The sequence below is a fragment of the Pseudophryne corroboree genome, chromosome 6 (genome assembly GCF_028390025.1).
Source record: "Pseudophryne corroboree isolate aPseCor3 chromosome 6, aPseCor3.hap2, whole genome shotgun sequence".
Taxonomy (NCBI): domain Eukaryota; kingdom Metazoa; phylum Chordata; class Amphibia; order Anura; family Myobatrachidae; genus Pseudophryne; species Pseudophryne corroboree.
Genome location: NC_086449.1, coordinates 240,590,568 through 240,617,064, shown reverse-complemented (window position 1 = coordinate 240,617,064; position 26,497 = coordinate 240,590,568). Strand labels below are relative to the sequence as shown.

The 26,497-nt window shown below is 47.2% G+C and overlaps 1 protein-coding gene across 1 annotated transcript in view; it reads left to right on the top strand.

The window, feature by feature from the left end:
• KIF7 (kinesin family member 7) overlaps positions 1-24,131 on the top strand; it is a 216,779-nt gene extending 192,648 nt beyond the window's left edge. Inside the window, exons 17-19 of the mRNA XM_063925793.1 lie at positions 19,748-19,946; positions 20,364-20,528; positions 20,609-24,131. Of these exons, the coding sequence (XP_063781863.1) occupies positions 19,748-19,946; positions 20,364-20,528; positions 20,609-20,988 (744 nt within the window). The 3' untranslated portion in view covers positions 20,989-24,131. The remainder of the gene's footprint in view (positions 1-19,747; positions 19,947-20,363; positions 20,529-20,608) is intronic.
• Positions 24,132-26,497: the final 2,366 nt, after the last annotated feature.

Genomic DNA, 26,497 nt, shown 5'->3' with positions numbered 1-26,497 from the left:
TTGGGGCCTTATCGTGTAAAAGTCCATACTTGGCCTTCTACAAGGACAGAGCGGAGCTCCGGACTAGACAGCAGTTCCTGCCGAAGGTTGTCTCCGCATTCCACCTGAATGAACCTATTGCGATTCTGACGCTTCTGCTCCTCCGGAGTCTTTGGATATTGTGTGTGCTTTAAAGATCTATGTCAGGCGCACAGCTCGGGTCAGGAAGACTGATTCCTTGTTTGTGCTTTATGATGCGCAAAAAAAGGGTTGTCCTGCTTCAAAGCAGTCTATTGCTCGTTGGATTAGGCTTACTATCCAGCAGGCCTATGTGTCGGCAGCCTTACCTGTTCCTCAGTCTCTGAAGGCCCACTCTACAAGGTCAGTGGGCTTTTCCTGGGCGGCTGCCCGTGGAGTCTCGGCCTTGCAACTATGCCGAGCGGCTACCTGGTCGGAGAAGAACACTTAAGTGAAATTCTACAAATTTGATACCCTGGCCAAAGAGTACTACAGCAGTCTCCGCATGTTCCCAACCATTCTGGAAGCTTTGGGACATCCCCATCGTACTAATTCTGTGCCCAATATCCCTTTATGGATGCTAGAGAAAATAGGATTTTAAATACCTACCGGTAAATCCTTTTCTTGTAGTCCATAAGGGATATTGGGTGCCCGCCTCTGTGCGGTGACTTCTGCAGGTTATCTATTATGTGTTTCCTATTCAGCTTTTGCTGTTTTTCTGTTGCCAGCCGTTGCTGGCCGGGTTATGTTATGGTGTGCTGGTGTGTAAATCTCACCACACTTCTTGTTGTCATGTTTCCTTCTCTCAAGTATGTCATTCTCCTTCGAGCACTGTTTTACCTATAATTGCCTGTGGGAGGGGGCATAGAGGGGTGGAGCCAGCACACCCAGTTGAAGAAATTTAAAGTGAACTGGCTCCTTTGGACCCGTCTATACCCCATTGTACTAATTCTGTCCCCAATATCCCTTATGGCATACGAGAAAAGGATTTACCGGTAGGTATTTAAAATCCTATTTTTAATTCACAATGTCTACTTACAAACAAGTAATTGGTATCAGCATAATGGTTATCCCTCAATGGCAAAGCAGCATAGGTCTGGTATAGTAGTTCAAATGCCAGGGAACACCTTTTCATGTATATTCCAGAACGTTGTGAAGAATACCATAAAAAAACAAAATGCAAGCAAATAGTGCAAATATGTAAAAACAAAAAGATATTTAATACAAATGTACACTTACAAACAAGTGTTTGAAACACAACAAAATAGATCCCACAAAGGCAATCAGCAAGGGTCTCTCTTGCTAATCCAAAAATGGTCCAAGGAAACAACAGTTACCTACTTCTGGATAGTGAGTAAAGTCCAGCAGCATACCCCAGCTGCATACCCCAGAGTTCAGCAAGGTAAAGAAGACGTCCGGAGCTTTGGTGCCTCACAACAAGAAATTAAAATGGATTGTTTGAAGGTTTGCATAATTTCATTCACAGAACATGCCTACAACTTTGAAGATTTTTTTTTATTTATTTTTTTGTGACGCAAACAACAAATAGGACAAAATAACAGAAAACTTCAGCATGCATAACTATTCACCCCCCTCAAGTCAGTACTTTGTAGAGGCACCTTTTGCGGCAATTACAGTTGCAAGTCGCTTTGGATAAGTCTCTATGAGCTTGCCACATCTTGCCACTGGCATTTTTGGCCATTCCTCAAGGCAAAACTGCTCCAGCTCCTTCATGTTGGATGGTTTCCGCTTGTGAACAGCAATCTTCAAGTCTGACCACAGATTCTCAATTGGATTGAGACCTGGGTTTTGACTAGGCCATTCCAACACATTTAAATGTTTCCCCTTAAACCACTTGAGTGTTGCTTTAGCAGTATGCTTCGGGTCATTGTCCTGCTGGAAGGTGAACCTCCGTCCCAATCTCAAATCACAGATAGACTGAAACAGGTTTTGCTCAAGAATATCCCTGTATTTAGCATCCATTTTTCTCCTACGTCCCAGAGGATGCTGGGGACTCCAAAAGGACCATGGGGTATAGACGGGATCCGCAGGAGACATGGGCACTTTAAGACTTTAATGGGCGTGAACTGGCTACTCCCTCTATGCCTCTCCTCCAGACCTCAGTTAGATTCTGTGCCCAGAGGAGACTGGTCACACACTACGGGAGCTCTACAGAGTTTCTCTAAAAAAGACTTTTGTTAGGATTATTATTTTCAGGGAGCACTGCTGGCAACAGGCTCCCTGCTTCGTGGGACTGAGGGCTAGAGAAGCAGACCTACTTCTGTGAGTTCAAAGGCTCTGCTTCTTAGGCTACTGGACACCATTAGCTCCAGAGGGTCTGATCACTTGGTATAGCCTAGCTGTTCGTTCCCGGAGCCGCGCCGCCGCCCCCCTCACAGAGCCTGAAGTAAGAAGCCGGGTGAGTAGCAGAAGCAAGTAGACTTCAGTTCTTCCTTGAGGTACCGCGCAGCGGTCGCGCTGCGCGCCATTGCTCCCACACGCACAAGGCACTACATGGGTGCAGGGCGCAGGGGGGCACCCTGGGCAGCAATAAAACCTCTAACTGAGACTGGCAAGTTGGTATACAGACCCCCGCCAGTATAAAGAAAAGCGGGACACAAGCGCGCCATTGAGGGGGCGGGGCTTCGTCCTCCAGCTCTAACCAGCGCCATTTTATCTCCACAGCTTGCTGCAGAGACGCTGCTCCTGGCCCTTCCCTGCTGTCACAAGTAACAGGGTGCAAAAAACAAGGGGGGGGGGGGCCACAGCAATTTGGTGTTGGTTACTATTATATCAAAGCGCTTATAGGTCTGGGGCATTATTTAATTCTTTCAGACCGGTGAGGCGCTGGGTGTGAGCTGGCAAACTCCCTCTCTGTCTCTCTGAAGGGCCTTACTGTGGGTCTGTCCCCTATAGCCCAGTGTGTTTGTGGGTGTCGGTACGCATGTGTCGACATGTCTGAGGCTGAATGCTCTTCCCAGGAGGAGGCTGTGGTGGGGGCTGAACAGAATGAGGGAGTGACTCCGTAGGCACCGCCGACTGCTGATTGGGTAGAGATGTGGAATGTTTTAAATACAAGTGTGGCTTTGTTGCACAAGAGGTTGGACAAATCTGAGGCTCAGAACCAAGCATGGAGACAATCCATGGGAGATGTTTTGTCACAATCTCAGAACCCCTCAGGGTCCCAGAAACGTTAATTTACCCAGATAGCAGACACAGATACCGAGACGGATTCCGACTCCAGTGTCGACTATAATGATGCCAAGTTACATCCTAAGGTGGCTAAAAGGCCCTACACACTCGGCGATGTGCAGCCGAGCTGCCTGACCGCCGATACGGGCGACCCGGCGGCGGGGGGGGGCAGTGACGGCGGGAGTGAAGTTTCTTCACTCCCCCCGTCACCCGGCTTCGTAGACTTGCAGGCAAATATGGACGATCTCGTCCATATTGGCCTGCATGCACAGCCGACATAGCACCAGCGATGAACGAGCGCGGGGCCGCGCATCGTTCATCGCTGGTGCCTCCACACTGCACGATATGAACGTTATCTCGTTCATTAATGAACGAAATCGTTCATATCGTGCAGTGATATCGGCATGTGTGTAGGGCCCATAAGAGTATCCAGTACATGATTGTGGCAATAAAAGAAGTGTTACATATCACAGAAGACCCCGCTGTTCCTGAGACAAGGGTCTGTATGTTTAAGGGAAAGAAACTTGAGGTAACGTTTCCTCCCTCTCATGAACTGAACGCTCTTTTTGAAAAAGCTTGGGAATCTCCTGACAAGAGACTACTGATTCCCAGGAGGATTTCTATGGCGTATCCATTTCCCTCGGGGGATAGGTTACGGTGGGAATCCTCCCCTACGGTGGACAAAGCCCTGGCGCGTTTGTCCAAGAAGGTGGTGCTACCGTCCCCGGACGCGGCAGCACTTAAAGAGCCTGCCGATCGTAAGCAGGAAACTACCTGGAAATCTATTTATGTCACTACGGGTACGCTGCTCAGGCCGGCCGTGGCATCGGCATGGGTGAGTAGCGCTATTGAAAAGTGGGCAGATCACTTGTCATCTGAAATAGACACCCTGGATAGGGAAAGCATGCTTTTGACACTGGGTCACATCAGGGACGCTGCAGTCTATCTAAAGGACGCTGCAAGAGATATTGGCCTCTTGGCTTCAAGGGCCAATGCCATGGCAATCTCGGCTAGGAGGGCGTTGTGGATGCATCAATGGAATGGTGATGCTGATTCTAAGAAGGCTATGGAGGCTCTGCCCTTCAAAGGTGAAGTTTTGTTTGGGGAAGGCCTCGCGGACCTGTTTTCTACAGCTACTGCGGGTAAGTCGTCCTTTTTGCCTTTTGTCCCTCCACAGCAAAAGAAAACCCCTCAATACCAGATGCAGTCCTTTCGGTCTCATAAATTCAGGAAAGGACGAGGGTCCTCTTTCCTTGCTGCTAGAGGTAAGGGAAAAGGAAAAAGATCGCCGGCTGTGGCAAGCTCCCAGGAGCAGAAGTCCTCCCCGGCTTCTGCCAAATCCACCGCATGACGCTGGGGCACCTGTGGGGGCGCGTCTTCGGCTCTTCAGTCAGGTCTGGGTTCACTCGAGCCTGGATCCTTGGGTGCTGGAAATTGTGACCCAAGGATACAAACTGGAGTTTCAAGACGTGCCTCCGCACCGATTTTTCAAATCGGCCTTGCCAGCTTCTCTTCCAGAAAGAGGGGTAGTTTGTGCGGCAATACAAAAGCTGTGTCGGCAGCAAGTCATTGTCGTGGTACCCCCGTTACAGCGGGGGGAAGGGTTTTATTCAACCCTGTTCGTGGTCCCGAAACCGGATGGCTCGGTTAGACCGATTCTGAACTTAAAATCCCTCAATCTGTATTTAAAAAGATTCAAATTCAAGATGGATCTCTCCGAGCAGTGATCTCCAGTCTGGAGGGGGGGGGGGGGGGGATTTTATGGTGTCAGTCGACATAAAGGATGCTTACCTACATGTCCCCATATATCCTCTACATCAGGCGTACCCGAGGTTCGCTGTTCAGGATTGTCACTACCGATTTCAGACGTTGCCGTTTGGTCTTTCCACGGCCCCGAGGATTTTCACCAAGGTAATGGCGGAAATGATGGTACTCCTGCGCAAGCAAGGGGTCACAATTATCCCGTACTTGGACGATCTCCTGATAAAGGCGAGATCACGGGAGCAGTTGCTAAAAAACGTTGCGCTCTCCCTGACCGTTCTGCAACAACATGGCTGGCTCCTAAATTTGCCAAAGTCGCAGTTGATTCCGACAGCACGGTTGTCGTTTTTGGGCATGATTCTAGACACTGAACTACAGAGAATTTTTCTCCCGTTGGAAAAAGCTCTGAACTCCAGAACATGGTCAAGAAGCTTCTGAAACCGGCAAGAGTGTCGATTCATCAATGCACTCGAGTGCTGGGGAAAATGGTGGCGGCCTACGAGGCCATTCCGTTTGGCAGGTTCCATGCAAGAACTTTTCAGTGGGACCTGTTGAACAAGTGGTCCGGGTCCCATCTACACATGAACCGGAAGATAAGCCTGTCCCCCAGGGCCAGGATTTCTCTCCTGTGGTGGCTCCAACTTTCTCACCTTCTAGAGGGTCGCAGGTTCGGGATCCAAGATTGGATCTTGGTGACCACAGATGCGAGTCTCCGAGGTTGGGGAGCAGTCACACAGGGGGTGAATTTCCAGGGAAAATGGTCAAGCCAAGAAGCTTGTCTACACAAACATTCTGGAATTAAGGGCCATCTACAGCGGCCTTCTACAAGCGGAACATCTGCTGCGCGGCCTACCCGTCCTGATTCAGTCGGACAACATAACAGTGGTGGCGCACATAAACCGCCAAGGCGGAACAAGGAGAAGAGCGGCGATGGCGGAGGCCATAAAGATTCTTCGCTGGGCGGAAAAACATGCAAGCGCTCTGTCAACGGTCTTCATTCCAGGCGTGGACAACTGGGAAGCAGACTTCCTCAGCAGACACGATCTCCATCCAGGAGAGTGGGGTCTTCATCAAGAGGTCTTTGCAGAAGTGACAGGTCGTTGGGGAATTCCTCAAATAGACATGATGGTGTCTCGCCTCAACAAGAAGCTTCAGACGTATTGTTCCAGGTCGAGGGACCCTCAGGCAGTAGCTGTGGACGCTCTAGTGTCACCGTGGGTGTTTCAGTTGGTCTATGTGTTCCCTCCATTTCCTCTCATCCCAAAGGTGATAAGGATCATAAGAGGAACAAGGGTTAAGGCGATACTCATTGTTCCAGACTGGCCACGGAGGGCCTGGTATCCGGATCTTCAAGAATTACTCATAGGAGATCCCTGGCCTCTTCCTCTAATAGAGGATCTATTACAGCAGGGGCCATGCGTGTTCCAAGACTTACCGCGGTTGCGTTTGACGGCATGGCGGTTGAACGCCAAATCCTAGCTCGAAAGGGTATTCCCGGAGAGGTCATCCCTACTCTACTGAAAGCTAGAAAGGAGGTAACGGCGAAGCATTACCACCGTATTTGGAGAAAATATGTGTCTTGGTGCGAATCCAAGAAGGCACCTACGGAAGAATTTCAGCTGGGTCATTTTCTCCATTTTTTGCAAGCTGGTGTGGAGGCGGGCCTTAAGTTAGGCTCCATTAAAGTGCAGATCTCGGCCTTCTCTATTTTCTTTCAAAAGGAATTGGCATCGCTTCTAGAAGTACAGACTTTCGTGAAGGGCGTGCTGCACATCCAGCCTCCATTTGTGCCCCCAGTGGCACCATGGGACCTTAACGTGGTGTTACAGTTCCTTACGTCGCATTGGTTTGAACCTTTACAAAAGGTTGAGTTGAAATTTCTCACTTGGAAAGTGGTCATGCTATTGGCCTTGGCGTCCGCAAGGCGGGTGTCAGAGTTGGCGGCTTTGTCTCACAAAAGCCCCTACTTGGTTTTCCATATAGATAGAGCGGAGTTGAGGACTCGTCAACAGTTTCTTCCAAAGGTGGTTTCGTCGTTTCACATGAACCAACCTATTGTGGTACCTGTGGCTACTGAAGCCTTGGCTGAGTCAAAGTCTCTCGATGTGGTCAGGGCTTTGAAAATTTATGTAGCTAGAACGACTCGTATTAGGAAAACAGAGGCGCTGTTTGTCCTGTATGCTTCCAACAAGGTTGGGGCTCCTGCTTCTAAGCAGACCATTGCACGCTGGCTCTGTAATACGATACAGCATGCTCATTCTATGGCTGGATTGCCGTCACCAAAATCGGTGAAGGCTCATTCTACTAGGAGGGTGGGCTCATCTTGGGTGGCTGCCCGGGGTGTCTCGGCATTACGACTTTGTTGAGCAGCTACTTGGTCGGGTTCAAACACTTTTGCAAAATTCTATAAGTTTGATACCCTAGCTGATGAGGACCTCATGTTTGCTCAATCGTGCTGCAGAGTCATCCGCACTCTCCCGCCCGGTCTGGAGCTTTGGTATAAACCTTATGGTCCTTTTGGAGTCCCCAGCATCCTCTAGGACGTAGGAGAAAATAGGATTTTAATACCTACCGGTAAATCCTTTTCTCTTAGTCTGTAGAGGATGCTGGGCATCCGTCCCAGTGCGGACTTTTTTTCTGCAGTACTTGTTAATGGTTATTGCTTTTGTTACAGAAAGGTTGTGTTTCGGTTAAGGTTAGCCGTTTGCTGATCTCTTTGGTTCACGCTGTTACCTGGTTTTAGTTAAATGCCATGTTGTACGGTGTGTTGTGGTGTGAGCTGGTATGTATCTCACCCTTAGTTAACAAAATCCTTTTCCTCGAAATGTCCGTCTCCTCTGGGCACAGTTCCTATAACTGAGGTCTGGAGGAGGGGCATAGAGGGAGGATCCAGTTCACGCCCATTAAAGTCTTAAAGTGCCCATGTCTCCTGCGGATCCCGTCTATACCCCATGGTCCTTTTGGAGTCCCCAGCATCCTCTACGGACTAAGAGAAAAGGATTTACCGGTAGGTATTAAAATCCTATTTTCCCTCAGCTCGAAACAGTTTACCAGTCCCTGCTGCTGAAAAATATCCCCAAAGCATGATGCTACCACCACCATGTTTCACTGTGGGGATGGTGTTCTTGGGGTGATGGGATGTGTTGGTTTGTGCCAGACATAGCGTTTTCCTTGGTGGCGAAAAGTAAAATTATAGTCTCATCTGACCAGAGCACCTTCCTCCATACATTTGGGGAGTTGTCCACATGCCTTTTGGCAAACTCAAAACGTGCCTTCTTCTTTTTAACACAAAGTAATGGCTTTTTTTCTGGTCACTCTTCCATAAAGCCTAGCTCTATGGAGTGTACGGCTTATTGTGGTCACATGCGCAGATACACCACTCTGTGCTGTGGAACTCTGCAGCTCCTTCAGGGTTAACTTTGGTCTCTGTGCTGCCTCTCTGATTAATGCCCTCCTTGCCCGGTCTGTGAGTTTTGGTGGCCGGCCCTCTTTTGGCAGGTTTGTTGTGGTACCTGTTCTTTCCATTTGAAGATGATGGATTTGATGGTGCTCACGGGGATCATCAAAGATTTGAATATTTCTCTATCGTCCTAAGTGGATGCTGGGGTTCCTGAAAGGACCATGGGGAATAGCGGCTCCGCAGGAGACAGGGCACAAAAGTAAAGCTTTTACAGGTCAGGTGGTGTGTACTGGCTCCTCCCCCTATGACCCTCCTCCAGACTCCAGTTAGATTTTTGTGCCCGGCCGAGAAGGGTGCAATTCTAGGTGGCTCTCATAAAGAGCTGCTTAGAGAGTTTAGCTTAGGTTTTTTATTTTACAGTGATTCCTGCTGGCAACAGGATCACTGCAACGAGGGACAGAGGGGAGAAGAAGTGAACTCACCTGCGTGCAGGATGGATTGGCTTCTTGGCTACTGGACATGAAGCTCCAGAGGGACGATCACAGGTACAGCCTGGATGGTCACCGGAGCCACGCCGCCGGCCCCCTCACAGATGCTGAAGCAAGAAGAGGTCCAGAATCGGCGGCTGAAGACTCCTGCAGTCTTCTTAAGGTAGCGCACAGCACTGCAGCTGTGCGCCATTTTCCTCTCAGCACACTTCACACGGCAGTCACTGAGGGTGCAGGGCGCTGGGGGGGGGCGCCCTGGGAGGCAAATGAAAACCTTTAAAAAGGCTAAAAATACCTCACATATAGCCCCAGAGGCTATATGGAGATATTTACCCCTGCCTAAATGTACTAAATAGCGGGAGACGAGCCCGCCGAAAAAGGGGCGGGGCCTATCTCCTCAGCACACGGCGCCATTTTCTGTCACAGCTCCGCTGGTCAGGAAGGCTCCCAGGTCTCTCCCCTGCACTGCACTACAGAAACAGGGTATAACAGAGAGGGGGGGCAAAATAAATGGCAATATATTAATATAAAAGCAGCTATAAGGGAGCACTTAATCATAAGGCTATCCCTGTCATATATAGCGCTTTTTGGTGTGTGCTGGCAGACTCTCCCTCTGTCTCCCCAAAGGGCTGGTGGGTCCTGTCTTCGTATAGAGCATTCCCTGTGTGTCTGCTGTGTGTCGGTACGTGTGTGTCGACATGTATGAGGACGTTATTGGTGTGGAGGCGGAGCAATTGCCAAATATGAGGATGTCACCTCCTAGGGGGTCGACACCAGAATGGATGCCTTTATTTGTGGAATTACGGGATAGCGTCAACTCGCTTAAGCAGTCGTTTGCCGACATGAGGCGGCCGGACACTCAATTAGTGCCTGTCCAGGCGCCTCAAACACCGTCAGGGGCTGTAAAACGCCCCTTGCCTCAGTCGGTCGACACAGACCCAGACACAGGCACTGATTCCGGTGGTGAAGGTGACGAATCAACCGTATTTTCCAGTAGGGCCACACGTTATATGATTTTGGCAATAAAGGAGATGTTACATTTAGCTGATACTACAGGTACCACTAAACAGGGTATTATGTGGGGTGTGAAAAAACTACCAGTAGTTTTTACCGAATCAGAAGAATTAAATGACGTGTGTGATGAAGCGTGGGGTGCCCCGATAAAAAACTGCTAATTTCAAAGAAGTTATTGGCTTTATACCCTTTCCCGCCAGAGGTTAGGGAGCGCTGGGAAACACCTCCTAGGGTGGACAAAGCGCTAACACGCTTATCAAAACAAGTGGCGTTACCCTCTCCTGAGACGGCCGCACTTAAAGATCCATCAGATAGGAGGATGGAAAATATCCAAAAAGGTATATACACACATGCAGGTGTTATACTACGACCAGCTATTGCGACTGCCTGGATGTGCAGTGCTGGGGTAGTTTGGTCAGAGTCCCTGATCGAAAATATTGATACCCTGGACAGGGACAATATTTTACTGTCGTTAGAACAAATAAAGGATGCTTTTTCTTTATATGCGTGATGCACAGAGAGATATCTGCACACTGGCATCACGGGTAAGTGCTATGTCCATTTTGGCCAGAAGAGCTTTATGGACACGACAGTGGACAGGCGATGCGTAGAGGAGTTATTTGGGGTCGGTCTATCGGATTTGGTGGCCACGGCTACGGCCGGGAAATCCACCTTTCTACCTCAAGTCACTCCCCAACAGAAAAAGGCACCGACCTTTCAACCGCAGCCCTTTCGTTCCTTTAAAAATAAGAGAGCAAAGGGCTATTCATATCTGCCACGAGGCAGAAGACGAGGGAAGAGACAGCAACAGGCAGCTCCTTCCCAGGAACAGAAGCCCTCCCCGGCTTCTACAAAAGCCTCAGCATGACGCTGGGGCTTCGCAAGCGGACTCGGGGGCGGTAGGCGGTCGTCTCAAGAATTACAGCGCGCAGTGGGCTCACTCGCAGGTAAATCCCTGGATCCTGCAGATAATATCTCAGGGGTACAGGTTGAAATTAGAGACAGAGCCACCTCGCCGTTTCCTGAAGTCTGCTTTACCAACGTCCCCCTCAGAAAGGGAGACGGTTTTGGAAGCCATTCACAAGCTGTATTCTCAGCAGGTGATAGTCAAGGTACCTCTTCTACAACAAGGGAAGGGGTATTATTCCACTCTTTTTGTGGTACCGAAGCCGGATGGCTCGGTAAGGCCTATTCTAAATCTGAAGTCCTTGAACCTGTACATAAAGAAGTTCAAGTTCAAGATGGAGTCACTCAGAGCAGTGATAGCGAACCTGGAAGAAGGGGACTTTATGGTATCCTTGGACATCAAGGATGCGTATCTCCACGTTCCAATTACCCCTCACACCAGGGGTACCTCAGGTTCGTTGTACAAAACTGTCACTATCAGTTTCAGACGCTGCCGTTTGGTTTGTCCACGGCACCTCGGGTCTTTACAAAGGTAATGGCCGAGATAATATTTCTTCTTCGAAGAAAAGGCGTATTAATTATCCCATACTTGGACGATCTCCTAATAAGGGCAAGGTCCAGAGAACAGCTAGAGATGGGTTTAGCACTATCTCAAGAGGTGCTAAAGCAGCACGGATGGATTCTGAATATTCCAAAATCCCAATTAATGCCGACAACTCGTCTGCTGTTCCTGGGGATGATTCTGGACACAGTTCAGAAAAAGGTTTTTCTTCCCGAAGAAAAAGCCAAGGAGTTATCTGACCTGGTCAGGAACCTCCTAAAACCAGGAAAGGTGTCTGTACATCAATGCACAAGAGTCCTGGGAAAAAATGGTAGCTTCTTACGAAGCAATCCCTTTCGGCAGATTCCATGCAAAGGGATCTGTTGGACAAATGGTCAGGGTCGCATCTTCAGATGCACCTGCGGATAACCCTGTCGCCGAGGACAAGGGTATCCCTTCTGTGGTGGTTGCAGGAGGCTCATCTATTGGAGGGCCGCAGATTCGGCATGCAGGATTGGATCCTGGTGACCACGGATGCCAGCCTGAGAGGCTGGGGAGCAGTCACACAGGGAAGAAATTTCCAGGGAGTGTGGTCGAGCCTGAAAAAGTCTCTTCACATAAGCATTCTGGAACTAAGAGCAATCTACAATGCTCTAAGCCAGGCGAAACCTCTGCTTCAAGGAAGACCGGTGTTGATCCAGTCGGACAACATCACGGCAGTCGCCCATGTAAACAGACAGGGCGGCACAAGAAGCAGGAGGGCAATGGCAGAAGCTGCCAGGATCCTTCGCTGAGCGGAGAATCACGTGATAGCACTGTCAGCAGTATTCATCCCGGGCGTGGACAACTGGGAAGCAGACTTCCTCAGCAGACACGACCTTCACCCGGGAGAGTGGGGACTTCATCCAGAAGTTTTCCACATGCTATTAAACCGTTGGGTAAAACCAATGGTGGACATGATGGCGTCTCGCCTCAACAAAACACTGGACAGGTATTGCGCCAGGTCAAGAGATCCGCAGGCAATAGCTGTGGACGCGCTGGTAACACATTGGGTGTACCAGTCGGTATATGTGTTTCCTCCTCTGCCTCTCATACCAAAGGTATTGAGGATTATACGGAAAAGAGGAGTAAGACTAGTGGCTCCGGATTGGCCAAGAAGGACTTGGTACCCGGAACTTCAAGAGATGGTCACGGACGATCCGTGGCCTCTACTTCTGAGAAGGGACCTGCTTCAGCAGGGTCCTTGTCTTTTTCAAGACTTACCGCGGCTGCGTTTGACGGCATGGCGTTTGAATGCCAGATCCTAAAAGGAAAAGGCATTCCAGAAGAAGTCATTCCTACCTTGATAAAGGCAAGGAAGGAAGTCACCGCGAAGCATTATCGCCGTATTTGGCGAAAATATGTTGCGTGGTGCGAGCAGCGGAGTGCTCCGATGGAGGAATTTCAACTGGGTCGTTTTCCTACATTTCCTGCAATCAGGATTGTCTATGGGTCTCAAATTGGGATCTATTAAGGTTCAAATTTCGGCCCTATCAATATTCTTCCAAAAAGAATTGGCCTCAGTCCCTGAGGTCCAAATTTTTATCAAAGGAGTACTGCATATACAGCCTCCTGTGGTGCCTAAGGTGGCACCGTGGGATCTAAATGTAGTTTTAGATTTCCTCAAATCCAATTGGTTTGAACCACTAAAGAATGTGGATTTGAAATATCTCACATGGAAAGTGACTATGTTACTGGCCCTGGCTTCGGCCGGGAGAGTATCTGAACTGGCGGCTTTGTCTTATAAAAGCCCTTATTTAATTTTCCATTCGACATAGGGCAGAGCTGCGGACGCGTCCGCATTTTCTCCCTAAGGTGGTATCAGCGTTTCACCTGAACCAGCCTATTGTAGTGCCTGCGGCTACAGACGACTTGAAGGACTCCAAGTTGTTGGACGTTGTCAGAGCCTTAAAAATATACATTTAAAGGACGGCTGGAGTCAGAAAATCTGACTCGCTGTTTATACTGTATGCACCCAACAAGTTGGGTGCACCTGCTTCTAAGCAGTCGATTGCTCGTTGGATTTGTAACAAAATTCAACTTGTACATTCTGTGGCAGGCCTGCCACAGCCTAAATCTGTTAAGGCCCATTCCGCAAGGAAGGTGGGCTCATCTTGGGCGGCTGCCCGAGGGGTCTCGGCATTACAACTCTGCCGAGCAGCTAAGTGGTCAGGGGAGAACACGTTTGTAAATTTTTACAAATTTGATACCCTGGCAAAGGAGGACCTGGAGTTCTCTCATTCGGTGCTGCAGAGTCATCCGCACTCTCCCGCCCGTTTGGGAGCTTTGGTATAATCCCCATGGTCCTTTCAGGAACCCCAGCATCCACTTAGGACGATAGAGAAAATAAGAATTTACTTACCGATAATTCTATTTCTCGGAGTCCGTAGTGGATGCTGGGCGCCCATCCCAAGTGCGGATTATCTGCAATACTTGTACATAGTTATTGTTAACTAATTCGGGTTATTGTTTAGGAAGCCATCTTTCAGAGGCTCCTCTGTTATCATACTGTTAACTGGGTTTAGATCACAAGTTGTACGGTGTGATTGGTGTGGCTGGTATGAGTCTTACCCGGGATTCAAAATCCTCCCTTATTGTGTACGCTCGTCCGGGCACAGTACCTAACTGGAGTCTGGAGGAGGGTCATAGGGGGAGGAGCCAGTACACACCACCTGACCTGTAAAAGCTTTACTTTTGTGCCCTGTCTCCTGCGGAGCCGCTATTCCCCATGGTCCTTTCAGGAACCCCAGCATCCACTACGGACTCCGAGAAATAGAATTATCGGTAAGTAAATTCTTATTTTTTTATAACCTAAGCCTGACTTGTACTTCTCAACAACTTTGTCCCTGACTTGTTTGGAGAGCTCCTTGGTCTTCGTGGTGTGATGCCTCTTGCTTAGTGGTGTTGCAGCCTCTGGGGCCTTTCAGAAAAGGTGTTTATACTGACAGATCATGTGACACTTAGATTGCACACAGGTGGACTTCATTTCACTAATTATGTGACTTCTGAAGGTAATTGGTTGCACCAGATTTTTTGAGGGGCAAAGTGGGTGAATACATATGCACATGCCAATTTTCTAATTTTTATTTATAAACATTTTTCTCATTTCACTTCACCAACTTAGCCTATTTTGTGCAGATCCATCACATAAAATTCAGATGAAAAAAAAATTAAATTACAGGTTGTAATGTAACAAAATAGGTAAAAAGCCAAGAGGGGGGTGAATACTTTATCAAGGCACTGTAGAATTTCTGAACCGTCCACACAGTCAGTTCTTTACGGCAGGCCTTTCCTCGTGCCCTCAAAAAGCGAGGGCACTAGACACGGCTATTCAAAAATTACTTCAGACGAAAGTAATTATGCCTGTCCCGACTTCTCAAAGAGGAACGGGATTTTATTTGAATCTTGTTGTAGTGCCAAAACCGGATGGGTCCTTCAGCTCAGTCCTCAAATTAAAGGTGTTAAATCAATTCCTGATGATTTACAGATTCAAGATGGAATCAATCCAGTCAGTTATTGCGGGATTGGAGCATCAAGAGTTCATGGTGTCGATGGATATAAAGGATACGTACCTCTATGTCCCAATCTGGACCCTGCACCAAGGCTATTTACGGTTTGCAGTTGGCAATACTCACTACCAATTCAGAGCCCTTACGTTCGGCCTGTCTTCAGCCCGAGAATCTTCACGAAGATCACGGCAGTCATGGTAGTGAAATTGAGATAGTTAGGGGTAACGATAATTTCGTTTCTTGACGACCTTCTTATCAAGGCTCCCTATCAGGTACAGTTGATGCTCAGATCACTCATAAGTTTCTGATTCGACACTGATGGATTATGAATTTCAAAAAATCCAATCTGCAGCAGACGCAGAGGATTCAATTCCTGGGTCTCGTTTTAGCTACAATACAACGGAAGGTGTTTCTCCCAGAAGACAAGATTCGAGACATAAAGGAAATGGTATTTCAGGTACTACAGAACCAGACGGTCTCTCTGCATCTTTATGTACGGCTTCAAGAAAGGATGGTAGTATCCAGGAGTGGATCCAATACGGCTGGCTACATTTCAGACCCTTTCAGCTGAATCTGATTGCAGGGGGCCGGCATGCATTTACTTTTTCACCGAAGGACTCTCTTATCGCCCCAGGCCAGGACCACGTTAATTTGGTGGTCGGTCCACAAGAATCTAGCGGCAGGAAAGAGGTTTGGAATCTGTGATCTGAAGATCTTGACAACAGATGCCAGCCTCAGAGGATGGGGAGCAGTACTGGACAGCCATCAATTTCAGGGAAGATGGTCATCGTAGGAGAGCAGTCATCCAATAAATGTACTGGAGTTAAGAGCCATTTACAATGCACTTCTTATGGCTTAAGACCAAGTATGGGTTCAGCACGTGAGAATGCAGTTGGACAATGTAACGGCGACAGCATACATCAACAGTCAGGTAAGAACAAGAAGCCGCATGGCTGTAAAAGAGGCCACAAAGATTCTGTCTTGGACAGAAAAACCCAACATAATCCTGTTGGCAGTCTTCATTCCAGGAGTGGACACTTGGGAAGCAGACTACCTTAGTCGTCAGGATATGCATCCAGGGGACTGGTGTCTACACCCTCAGGTATGTGAGGCAGTGGTACGACGGTGGGGCCTACTGCAGATAGACCTAATGGCCTCTAGGAACAAACATCAGATGCCAAGATATGTGGCCAGGGCGAGGGATCCGGAAGCGGAGGCGGTGGACACGTTGGCGATTCCCTGGACTTACGAACTGGTATACATCTTCCCGCCATTTCCCCTTTTACCAATAGTGCTAAAAAAGGTAAAGCGGGAAAGAGCGTGGGTGATTTTAATAGCACCAGATTGGCTTCGCAGAAGTTGGTACTTGGACCTGAGGGGACTCTTAGAAAAAGATCCTTGGAAACTGCTTCAGAGGGAGGACCTGTTGTCACAAGGCCCATTCCTTCACCCAGATCTGAACCGTATAAGTTTGACGGCGTGGGTCTTGAGACCAGGATATTAAGGGACAGAGATATCCCGAAAGCAGCTATTCCTTCCATGTTAGTTGCAAGGAAGCCAATCAGTGCGGCTCATTACTATAGAATCTGGAAGAAGTACATAGACTGGTGCCAGCCTAAGGATTGGAATCCCAGAATATTCCGCCTTCCTAGACTGTTGAGGTTTCTCCAAAATGGTTTGGATGGCGGTTTGAGATTGGGATCCTTGAAGGTACAGGTCTCGGCCCTCTCTATCCTTTTCCAGCAACGTCTGGCGGCCGTGCAGTACGTCCAGACATTTTTACAGGGTGTGTTGAGAATTCAACAACTTTCTGTCCGCCCACGGCCCTATAGGATCTAAATTTGGGCCTAGAATTTTTTAAATAGTCTGTTTTCGTGCCTTTGGAAAGGGTGGATCTAAAATATACGAGCTGGAAGCCGGTCTTTCTCCTTGCCTTAGCATCAGCAAAAAGGGTCTCAGAGTTAGGTGCTTTGTCATGTAAAAGTCCTTTCTTAGTTTTTCATGAAGGCCGAGCGGAGCTCCGTACAAAAGCAGAGTTTTTACTCAAGGTGGTTTCGGGTTTCCACATAAACTAGCCGGTTGTGGTCCCCTCTTTCCAAGGATTGCCTGAGTGGGACATGTCCTTGGATGTGGTCAAAGCCTTACAGGTATATGTTCAAGCTACTGTTTCTATTAGGAAGTCAGACGCTTTGTTTGTTCTATATGATGGACCGAGGATGGCTTGGCTGGCTTCAAAACAGACTTTGGCCAGATGGATACGGCTAACCATCAAACAGGCATATATTGCCTTTTTGGGTGGGTGCTCATACCACCAGATCAGTTGGCGTTTCATGGGCTGCGGCTAGAGGAGCTTTCACTACCCAACTTTGCAGAGCTGCAACGTGGTCATCAGCATAAACGTTCACTCGGTTCTACAAGTTTGATACATGTGCATCTGGATGTTTTGGTTCTTCAGGCTTCGGACAGCACTCCCGCCCATGGGAATATCTTTGGGATGTACCCAGCTGTCTAAGATCTCCAGTGTCCCCTAGTGGATGAACAAGAAAAGAGGATTTTGGTACTCACCGAAAAATCCATTTCTCTGAATCTACTCGGGGACACTGGATGCCCGCCTCTGTGGTTAATGTGTTATTAGTTCTTGGTTGCTATTTGACGTGTCGGTATGGTTGGTTCCTTACCGTATGGCTTTGATTTTTCATGTTCCCTCTTCTCTCCATCAGTTTTTCAAACTAGAAGCGTGAAGGGGGAGGAGTTAGCTATGCATACATTTTTTTACTTTGTGCTACCTCCGATCTGCATCCTACACACCCCAGCTGTCTAAGATCTCCAGTGTCCCCGAGTGGATTCAGAGAAATGGATTTATCGGTAAGTACCAAAATCCTCTTTTTATATTAAGGAACCCACATTAAAAGGAATATATATTACAGGGATTGTACATTATTACTAATACAGTACTGATCATGTGACAAGCAATCATGTAAATTGATAAACGTGTTAACCCCATAGTGAATTAGAGGGTTATATTATCCATAGCCATCACATTATTACTATGATATAGTACAGGTGGGCAAGAGGGAACATACTTTGGGGGTAATCCAGACCTGATCGCTCGCTAGGGGTTTTTTGCACTGCTGCGAGCAACTAGTCGCTGCCCATAGGGGAGTGTATTTTTGCTTTGCAAGTTTACGAACGCATGTGCAGCCGAGCAGTACAAAAAAGTTTTGTGCGGTTTCTGAGTAGCCCAGGACTTACTCAGCCACTGCGATCACTTCAGCCTGTCCGGGGCCGGAATTGACATCACACACCCCATCTGCAAACGCCTGGACACGCCTGCGTTTTTCCAACCACTCCCAGAAAACGGTCAGTTGACACCCAGAAACACCTTTTTCTTGTCAGTCTCCTTGCGATCAGCTGTGCGAATGGATTCTTCGTACAATCCATCGCCCAGCAACGATCCACTTTGTAGCCGTACGACGCACCTGCGCATTGCAGTGCATGTGCAGTTCTGAACTGATCACAGCGAAAAATCCTAGCGTGCGATCAGGTCTGAATGACTCCCTTTGTTGCAAGGAGATTGGATAGCACCTTGAATTTAAGTGCACCTATAATTTACACATAGTGAAAGCAGACTTTTTTTTGTGTTGAACCAATATTTACGGTAATGCAAACCATCTGGAATAATGCAGCCTACTATTTCTATTTAATTGAAAGGGGCTACATTCTCACTGGTATGATTACACCTCAGTGATATTATCAGACTGTATCCGGTCGGGATCCTGGCAGTCCAAATACTGACGCCAGAATCCCGACACCGCTCTGAATGCCGGCATCCTGCCTGGAATCACAATCCCGGCACTAGCATCATGATAGCCGGTATCTCGGAAGACTGCTGGGCTGTCAGCGAGGTAAACCGCAGGGGAGGGGGAGTGGTGGTGGGGGTGGATTTTAGGGTCAGGCTGACTGAAGGGGGGGGTTTGAGGTGTGTGTTTAGGCACCCCCAACGGACGATTAGGCTCCTGGGGTGGTGTGAGGGTGTTAAGTTTTTAGGCTTTGGGAACAGAGGCTTAAGGTGCATACACACCGTGTGATGTAACCTTACGATTTTGAGTATATAGTCAAAATCGTAAGGAAAGTTAGTACATATCGCACCGTGTGTACACAGCTTGCGATAGCGATGCACGCTCCTATGGGGTCGGTATCGCAGGAAAAGATAGCCTGTGCAAGCAAGGCAATTGTGACTATATAGTGTACAATCTAGTACATAGTATAGTCAAAATCTCAAGTAAATATAGTCAATATCGGTAGTTCAGGGGAAATCGCAAAGTCAAAATCGGAGACAGTCAATATCTCACAGTGTGTATGCACCTTTAGAGTTAGAGAGCCATTGGGGGAAGGTAGGTATACTTGCCTTGCCCCTGTTGGGATTCTCACCATCGACGGCCAGCATATCGAACCCAACCCGATTAGACCTCGGTGAATTTGTAGGCTACTTTCTCATTGATATTAGTCCTCAGTGAATTATTAGGCTGCATTCACAGTGATGTCATTAGTCGTAGTGCTATGATTACTTCTTAGTGAAGTTGTTGGCTGATTTCTCAGTGATGCCCATAGGGAGTTGCTAAGCTGCATTGGCATTGGTGGGCTGCAAAGTAATTGATGGCTTTCATTCCTACTGATGGTGAATACATTCAACTTTCACCCTCTACTCTGTTTTTAGATCAGTGTGCATGAACTGCAGAAGACCAGAGGCACAATTACATGACCTTTTTTTGTAATAAAAGAAGTAGAAGAGCACTGTTTAATTACTTGGCTTAGGCTAACAATACCGCAGGACAGGATGCCAGATGCTGCTATTCAGGTGTTGCCATATCCATTTTCCATCATACTTGTGTCTATATAGGTAGTTACACTGCGTGAGGAGGAACACAAACTACAGATCTCCTTCTCAGAGCTGGAAATGAAGCTGGAGGAGCAGCAGCGACTGATATGCTGGCTTGAGGTTGCACTAGAACGGCAGCGCCTGGAGCTGGATCGCCAGCTCACCTTGCAGCAGAAGGAGCATGAACGCAACATACAACTCCTACTGAAACAGTGTCAAGGTGCAGTTACTTAGACATTGCCTTGGTCACAAGTAGGGTTGTTTGTGCCTTTTGTAATGAAAAATATACAGATATATAGACTATTATCACATTTCCAGCATTATATCCCCTCCACCATCACCTTTCCAGTCAGTTAACGACTTAACCAGCTTTACTGTAGAATTTGACAATTGTAAAGCGCAATAGAATATGCTGCGCTATATATATATATATATATATATATACTGTTAATAAAAATAAATAATAAGGATGCTGCTCTGTTCTAGTGATGGCATTTAGTGTTTCATTGTTGTAAATGCTGAATTGTACGCTGCTGGGTTTTTACAGTCATGATAATGAATAGGAGGATGTAGCCTTTGCTCCTTGCTGCTGGGGTATCATAAGTTCTGAATGTTTCTGTTTTTTTTTGTTTAATAGACCAAATGGGCGAGGGGCTGGCTGGAAGCAAGAGACAGTATGAAGGTAGAATCCAGATGCTTGAGAAGGAGCTTGGCTGGTATATCTGGGCACATCAAGAGCTGAGCCAAAGACTAAATAAACTGGCTGTCCCTTCTCCAAACCTTCCCGGATCACATGTAAAAGGTAAGAGTGTTTTCAAGAAGTTAGTAGTTGGCGATTGCTGCTGTTATGCATGCTGACTTCTATGGTGCTTCATCTTTTAGGCGATGGAAGAGGTCCTACTGCTGATAGACGCGTCTCCTTTGCTGGGTCTGTGGGAGAGAATAATTTTGCGGTTGACATAAATAATCCACCTTCTGCTCCTGATCGAAACCTGAGGCCCAGGGAGGACCTGATACATGTTCCATTACCACCCACGTGGAGGCGCTCCTCTCTGCCTTCAGAAGAACAGCCATGCCTAGAGGAACTCAGGCACAGAGACACTGAAACGCTGAGCAACAGAGTGGTACAGCCAAGCGATGGAATTTGTCAAAGACCTGTTATGTATCTTCCTAAATCCCGGAGAGATGTTCGAAGATGTAACATAACCATGCCCTTGATGTCTAATGTGGAGATGATTGATGTTAGAAAAAACCCACTGTAGAACTCTCTTAAGGCACTCTTATAAATGAGTGCAGACTACAGTATCCCACTACAGCGAACACGTAGAACTCTACAGACTATGTATTACTTGTTTACCGCAATTTACATGTTATTGAAATGTCCTAAGCTGCATAGACCTACAGTGTGATTACTTGATCAATACTACTGCTTTGCAGCTTTACTTGATCAATACTACTGCTTTGCAGCTACTTGGCTACACTGATTGGGACTTAGTGGTAGGTGCTTGCTCTCAGGACACTCCCCACGACGAGTACAGTATTGGCAATGACTGTCTTACTTAGCAAAATGCTTGTAAGTTAAAATAGGTAACAGCAGAATCATGATTTTTACATTGTAACCAGTAACTACAGTTGTCAAATATTTGAATGAGGTCTGTTGTTTATATGTTAAAATTGCTATGATTAAGTCTACACATAACAATACAATAGATGCTACATTGCCTTGTTCAACTGTTATCCGTGAGAGACAAATGCAGGCCATGATTTAAGGATGCTGCCACAACTGTTGTTTTCTCATACGTCCTAGAGGATGCTGGGGGATGCTTCAAGAACCATGGGGTATAGACGGGATCCGCAAGAGACATAGGCACACTTTAAGACTTTGATTGGGTGTGAACTGGCTCCTCCCTCTATGCCCCTCCTCCAGACTCCAGTTTTTGGACACCATTAGCTCCAGAGGGTTCGATCACTTGGTACACCTAGCTGCTTGTTCCCGGAGCCGCGCCGTCACCCCCCTCACAGAGCCGGAAGAAAGAAGCCGGGTGAGTATAAAGAAGAAAAGAAGACTTCAGTGACGGCAGAAGACTTCAATGTTGAGGTACCGTACAGCGGTCGCGCTGCGCGCCATGCTCCCACACACACAGTTGCACTGGCAGGGTGTAGGGCGCAGGGGGGGCGCCCTGGGCAGCATGGACACTGAAGCTTCTAAAACTGGTATTGTAAGTGCCTAGGCACTAAAATATAGACCCCCACCAGTATAAAGATGTGAATTTGAGCGGGACTGAAGCGCGCCGGTGAGGGTGTGTGGCTTAGCCCTCACAGCACTTCCAGTGCCATTTTCTCCTCACAGAGACGCTGGTCCTTCCTAAACACTGCTGCATGGATCAGAGTGGAAAACGAGGGGGGGCACAGTGGTTTGGTGTGATATAAAGTGAAATAAAAACACTATATTATGGGCGCTGGGAAAATTGAGCTGATAAACTCCTTCCGTGTTTCCATGACTGAATGTACTGGGGTCTATCCCTTATAGCCAGTGAAATGTCGGTGGGTGTTTGGTACACGTGTGTCGGCATATTTGAGGCTGAGGGCTCTGCCACAAAGGGAATTACTGTCTCGGTGCTGTCGACCCCTAATGGTACTTAGTACATGTAAATATGTCATTGTCAACATGTCAGTAGAGGTATATTTTTTCCCAAGAGAAAACTATATGGGAGACACAGACGTGGGGGGTGTCCCTGTCGGCACCAACAATATCTGACTGGTTGGATATGGACATGATAATATGATGCATATCAGATAGATCTATACCTATATGTAATATGTATGTATAGTATGATTATATAGGTCTGTGGCACGATCACAGACATGATAATTTTATGGAGGGAGTCATATTCATAGAATAGATTTCTCTCAGACCCTTCAGGGTCGCAAAAATGTTATTTTGCCCAGTTACTACTCCCTGAGATCGACTCGAAAATCTTCCTTAGATCGATCATAATGTTTCCTGATCAGATCCTTAAAAATTGGCATTCAGTACCTGTTTATACACATTAGAATGTATTAACGTCACTAGGGACCTTGCTGTTCCTGACAAAAAATATGTATATGTTGATATATATATACAGGTTGAGTATCCCTTATCCAAAATGCTTGGGACCAGTGGAATTTTGGATATCGGATTTTTCCGTATTTTGGAATAATTGCATACCATAATGAGATATTATGGTGATGGGACCTACATCTAAGCACAGAATGCATTTATGTTACATATATACCTTATACACACAGCCTGAAGGTCATTTTAGCCAATATTTTTTATAACTTTGTGCATTAAACAAAGTGTGTGTACATTCACACAATTCATTTATGTTTCATATACACCTTATGCACGCAGCCTGAAGGTCATTTAATACAATATTTTTAATAACTTTGAGTATTAAACAAAGTTTGTGTACATTGAACCATCAAAAAACAAAGGTTTCACTATCTCAGTCTCACTCAAAAAAGTCCGTATTTCGGTATATTCCGTATTTCGGAATATTTGGATATGGGATACTCAACCTGTATTTAGATATATGTATGTATGTATGTGTATGTGTATATATATATATATATGTGTGTGTATAGGTGCATTGGAAGGTATATATGTACATAAAGATATGTATAATGAATGCTGAGGTAAAGTTTGTCCTTCTCAATGGATAGAGGGTGAGAGTCACCCCCTGGTCTGCACGGGGACCTGTCACAAGGATCATATGCAGGAAGATATGTGATACTCTAATTATGTGTCCGCATGTACGTTGTTTTATACTTGCATTACATGCGCATGGGGGAGTAGTTGTATGCAACTTAAGTTGAGTTATGTCTGTCATTGCAGCATACCGCCGTGCGACTACAAGGGATATAGGACTCTTGTTTTCGCGGGCCACTTCCATAGCGGTCTCGACTAGGAGGGCGTTATGGATTCACCAATGGAATGCTGAGACTGACTCCGATAAGAACTGGAGTATCTTCCCTATGAAGGTGAAACCTGGTTTGGGGATGGCTTTGTTAAGTTGATCTCGGCAGATACCACTGGTAAGTCTACCTTCTTGACCTATGTTCCCTCACAACGGTTGGTGACGCATTTTGGTACTATGCAGTCATTTAGACCGAATGGATACGGTTTCCCTTTCTTTGCAGGTAGAGGAAGGTGAAAAGGTAAGAGGTCGGCAGCCTTTTCAAGTTCGCTGAAACAGAAATCATCCTCTGTTTCTACCACATCCACCGCATGTCGCTGGCTCTATCTTGCGGGAGCCCACACCGGTGGGACCACGTCCAATACTCTTCAGTCGGTCCCGGTACGGACTTGGACCAGTGAGTTTGAGAATAGAGGGGCAGATGTATTAACCTGCAGAAGGCATAACGAAGAGATAAACCAGTGATATGTGCAAGGTGATAAAGGCAGCAGCCAATCAGATCCTAACTGTTAATTTACATATTGGAACTGATTGGCTGGTGCCTTTATCACCTTGCATATATCACTGGTTTATCACTTCTTTATGCCTTCTCCAGGTTAATACATCTGCTCCAGAGTCCCTAGGGAAACATACTGGAGTTTCCAGACGATTCCCCTCACTGATTTTTCACAATTCTCCCCTGGACGGGGAGGTAGTAGGCGACGCCATACAAGAGTTGGGTCAGGATCAGGTCATTGTCCTGCTGTCCCTGTCACTAAAAAAAAAAAAAAAAACCATGATAAAAGCTGTTATTCAAGCTTTTTCGTGCTTCTGCGGCCGGAAGGCTCGTTCAGAACAATTCCAAACAATTTCTACTTAAGTTGAACTACATGGTGGAATCTCTCTGGGCAGGGATCTCCAATCTGTTAAGGAGAAAGAGGCTCTAAATACGGTTCTTCCGCATTAGGCTTACCTGTTTTGCTATTCAGGATTATCAGTGCCAATTCACCGGGGTGATGGCGGTATGATGGTTTTCTTTAATAGTACAAGAGTCATTATTACTCTGTACTGGGATGCTCTCCTGCATACGGGGAGGGCAAGAAACAAGTGGTGCAAAACGTTGTTTTATCTCTGACAGATCTTCAACAAAGTGGTTGGCTCCTGAACTTTCCAGAATCACGATTGATCCCAACGATGCGGTTGTCGGAGTTGGGAAGAATGTTAGATACAAAACTGTTGAGAGTTTGTTTCTTTCAATGGAAATAGCTCTGAAGATCCAGAGTCGGGTCAGATCTACATCAGTGTCAATCCATCAATATGTTCCATTGATGAAAAAGAGGGTTGCGGCCTACGAGGCCATTCAGTGAGCAGGTTAACTGCCAGAGTGTTTTGTAGTGGGACCATTTGGACATGTGCTCCGGGTCTCACCTGCACATGCATCGGAAGATAATCTCATCTTCCAAGACCAGAATTTCTCTCCCGTGGTGGCTGCTCAGTTCTCACCTCCTAGAGGGACGAAGGTTCGCGATCCAGGATGGGATCCTGGTGTCCGTGGATGCAAGTCTCAAGGGCTGGGGAGCAGTCATTCAGGGGGAAACGAATTTCCAGGGAAAATGGTCAAGCCAGGAAGCTTGTCTGCACATAAACGTTCTGGAACATCTTGTTCATGGTCTGCCCATCTTAATTCAGTCGGACAACATACAGCAGTGGCGTACGTAAACCGCCACGGTGGATCAGAGAGCAAAGCGGGGATGGCAGAAGCCACAAAAGTTTTCCGCTGGGCGGAAAGGCATGTAAACACGCTGTCAGCAATCTTCATTTCGGGTGTAGACAACTGGGAAACAGGCTTCCTCAGCAGACACGATCTCCATTCAGGAGAGTGGGGTCTTCATCAAGAGGTCTTTGCAGAAATGTCAAGTCGTTGGGGAATTCCTCAACTAGACATGTTGACGTTTCACCTCAACAAGACACTTCAAAGATATTGTTCCAGGTCGAGGGACCCTCAAGTAATAGAGGTGGACGCCCTGGTTACACCATGGGTGTTTCAGTCGATCTAGGTGTTCCCTCCACTTCCGCTCATTCCAAGGTGATAAAGATCATAAGAGGAACAAGGGTTAAGGCGATACTCATTGTTCCAGACTGGCCAAGGACGGCCTGGTATCCAGATCATCAGGAGTTGCTCATAGAAGATCCCTGGCCTCTTCCTCTTCGAGAGGTCCTGTTACAACAGGGGCCGTGCGTGTATCAAGACTTACTGCGGCTGCGTTTGACGGCATGGCGGTTGAACGCCAAATCCTAGCCCGGAAGGGTATTCCCAGTAAAGTCATTCCAACACTTCTTCAGGCTTGAAAAGAAGTAACGGCAAAGCATTACCACCGTATTTGGAGAAAATATGTGTCTTGGTGTGAATCCAAGAAAGCTCCTACGGAGGATTTTCCGTGGGGGCGGTTGCTCCATATTTTGCAAGTAGGTGTGGATGCGGGCCTAAAGTTAGGCTCCATTAAAGTACAAATTTCGGCCTTATCAAATTTCTTTCAGAGGGGATTGGCCTCCCTTCCAGAAATACAGACCTTCTTGAAAGGCGTGTTTCACATCCAACCTCCCTTTGTGCACCCTGTGGCTCCAGGGGATCTTAATGTGGTGTTGCAGTTCCTGCAATCTCATTGGTTTGAACCTTTACGTAAGGTTGCATTAAAAAATTTTACTTGGAAAGTAGTCATGATGTTGGCCTTAGCATCCGCAAGGCGGGTATCTGAATTGGCGGCTTTGTCTCACAAAAGCCCCTTTTTAATCTTCCAGGCTGATAGAGCGGAGTTGAGAACTCGTCAGCAAT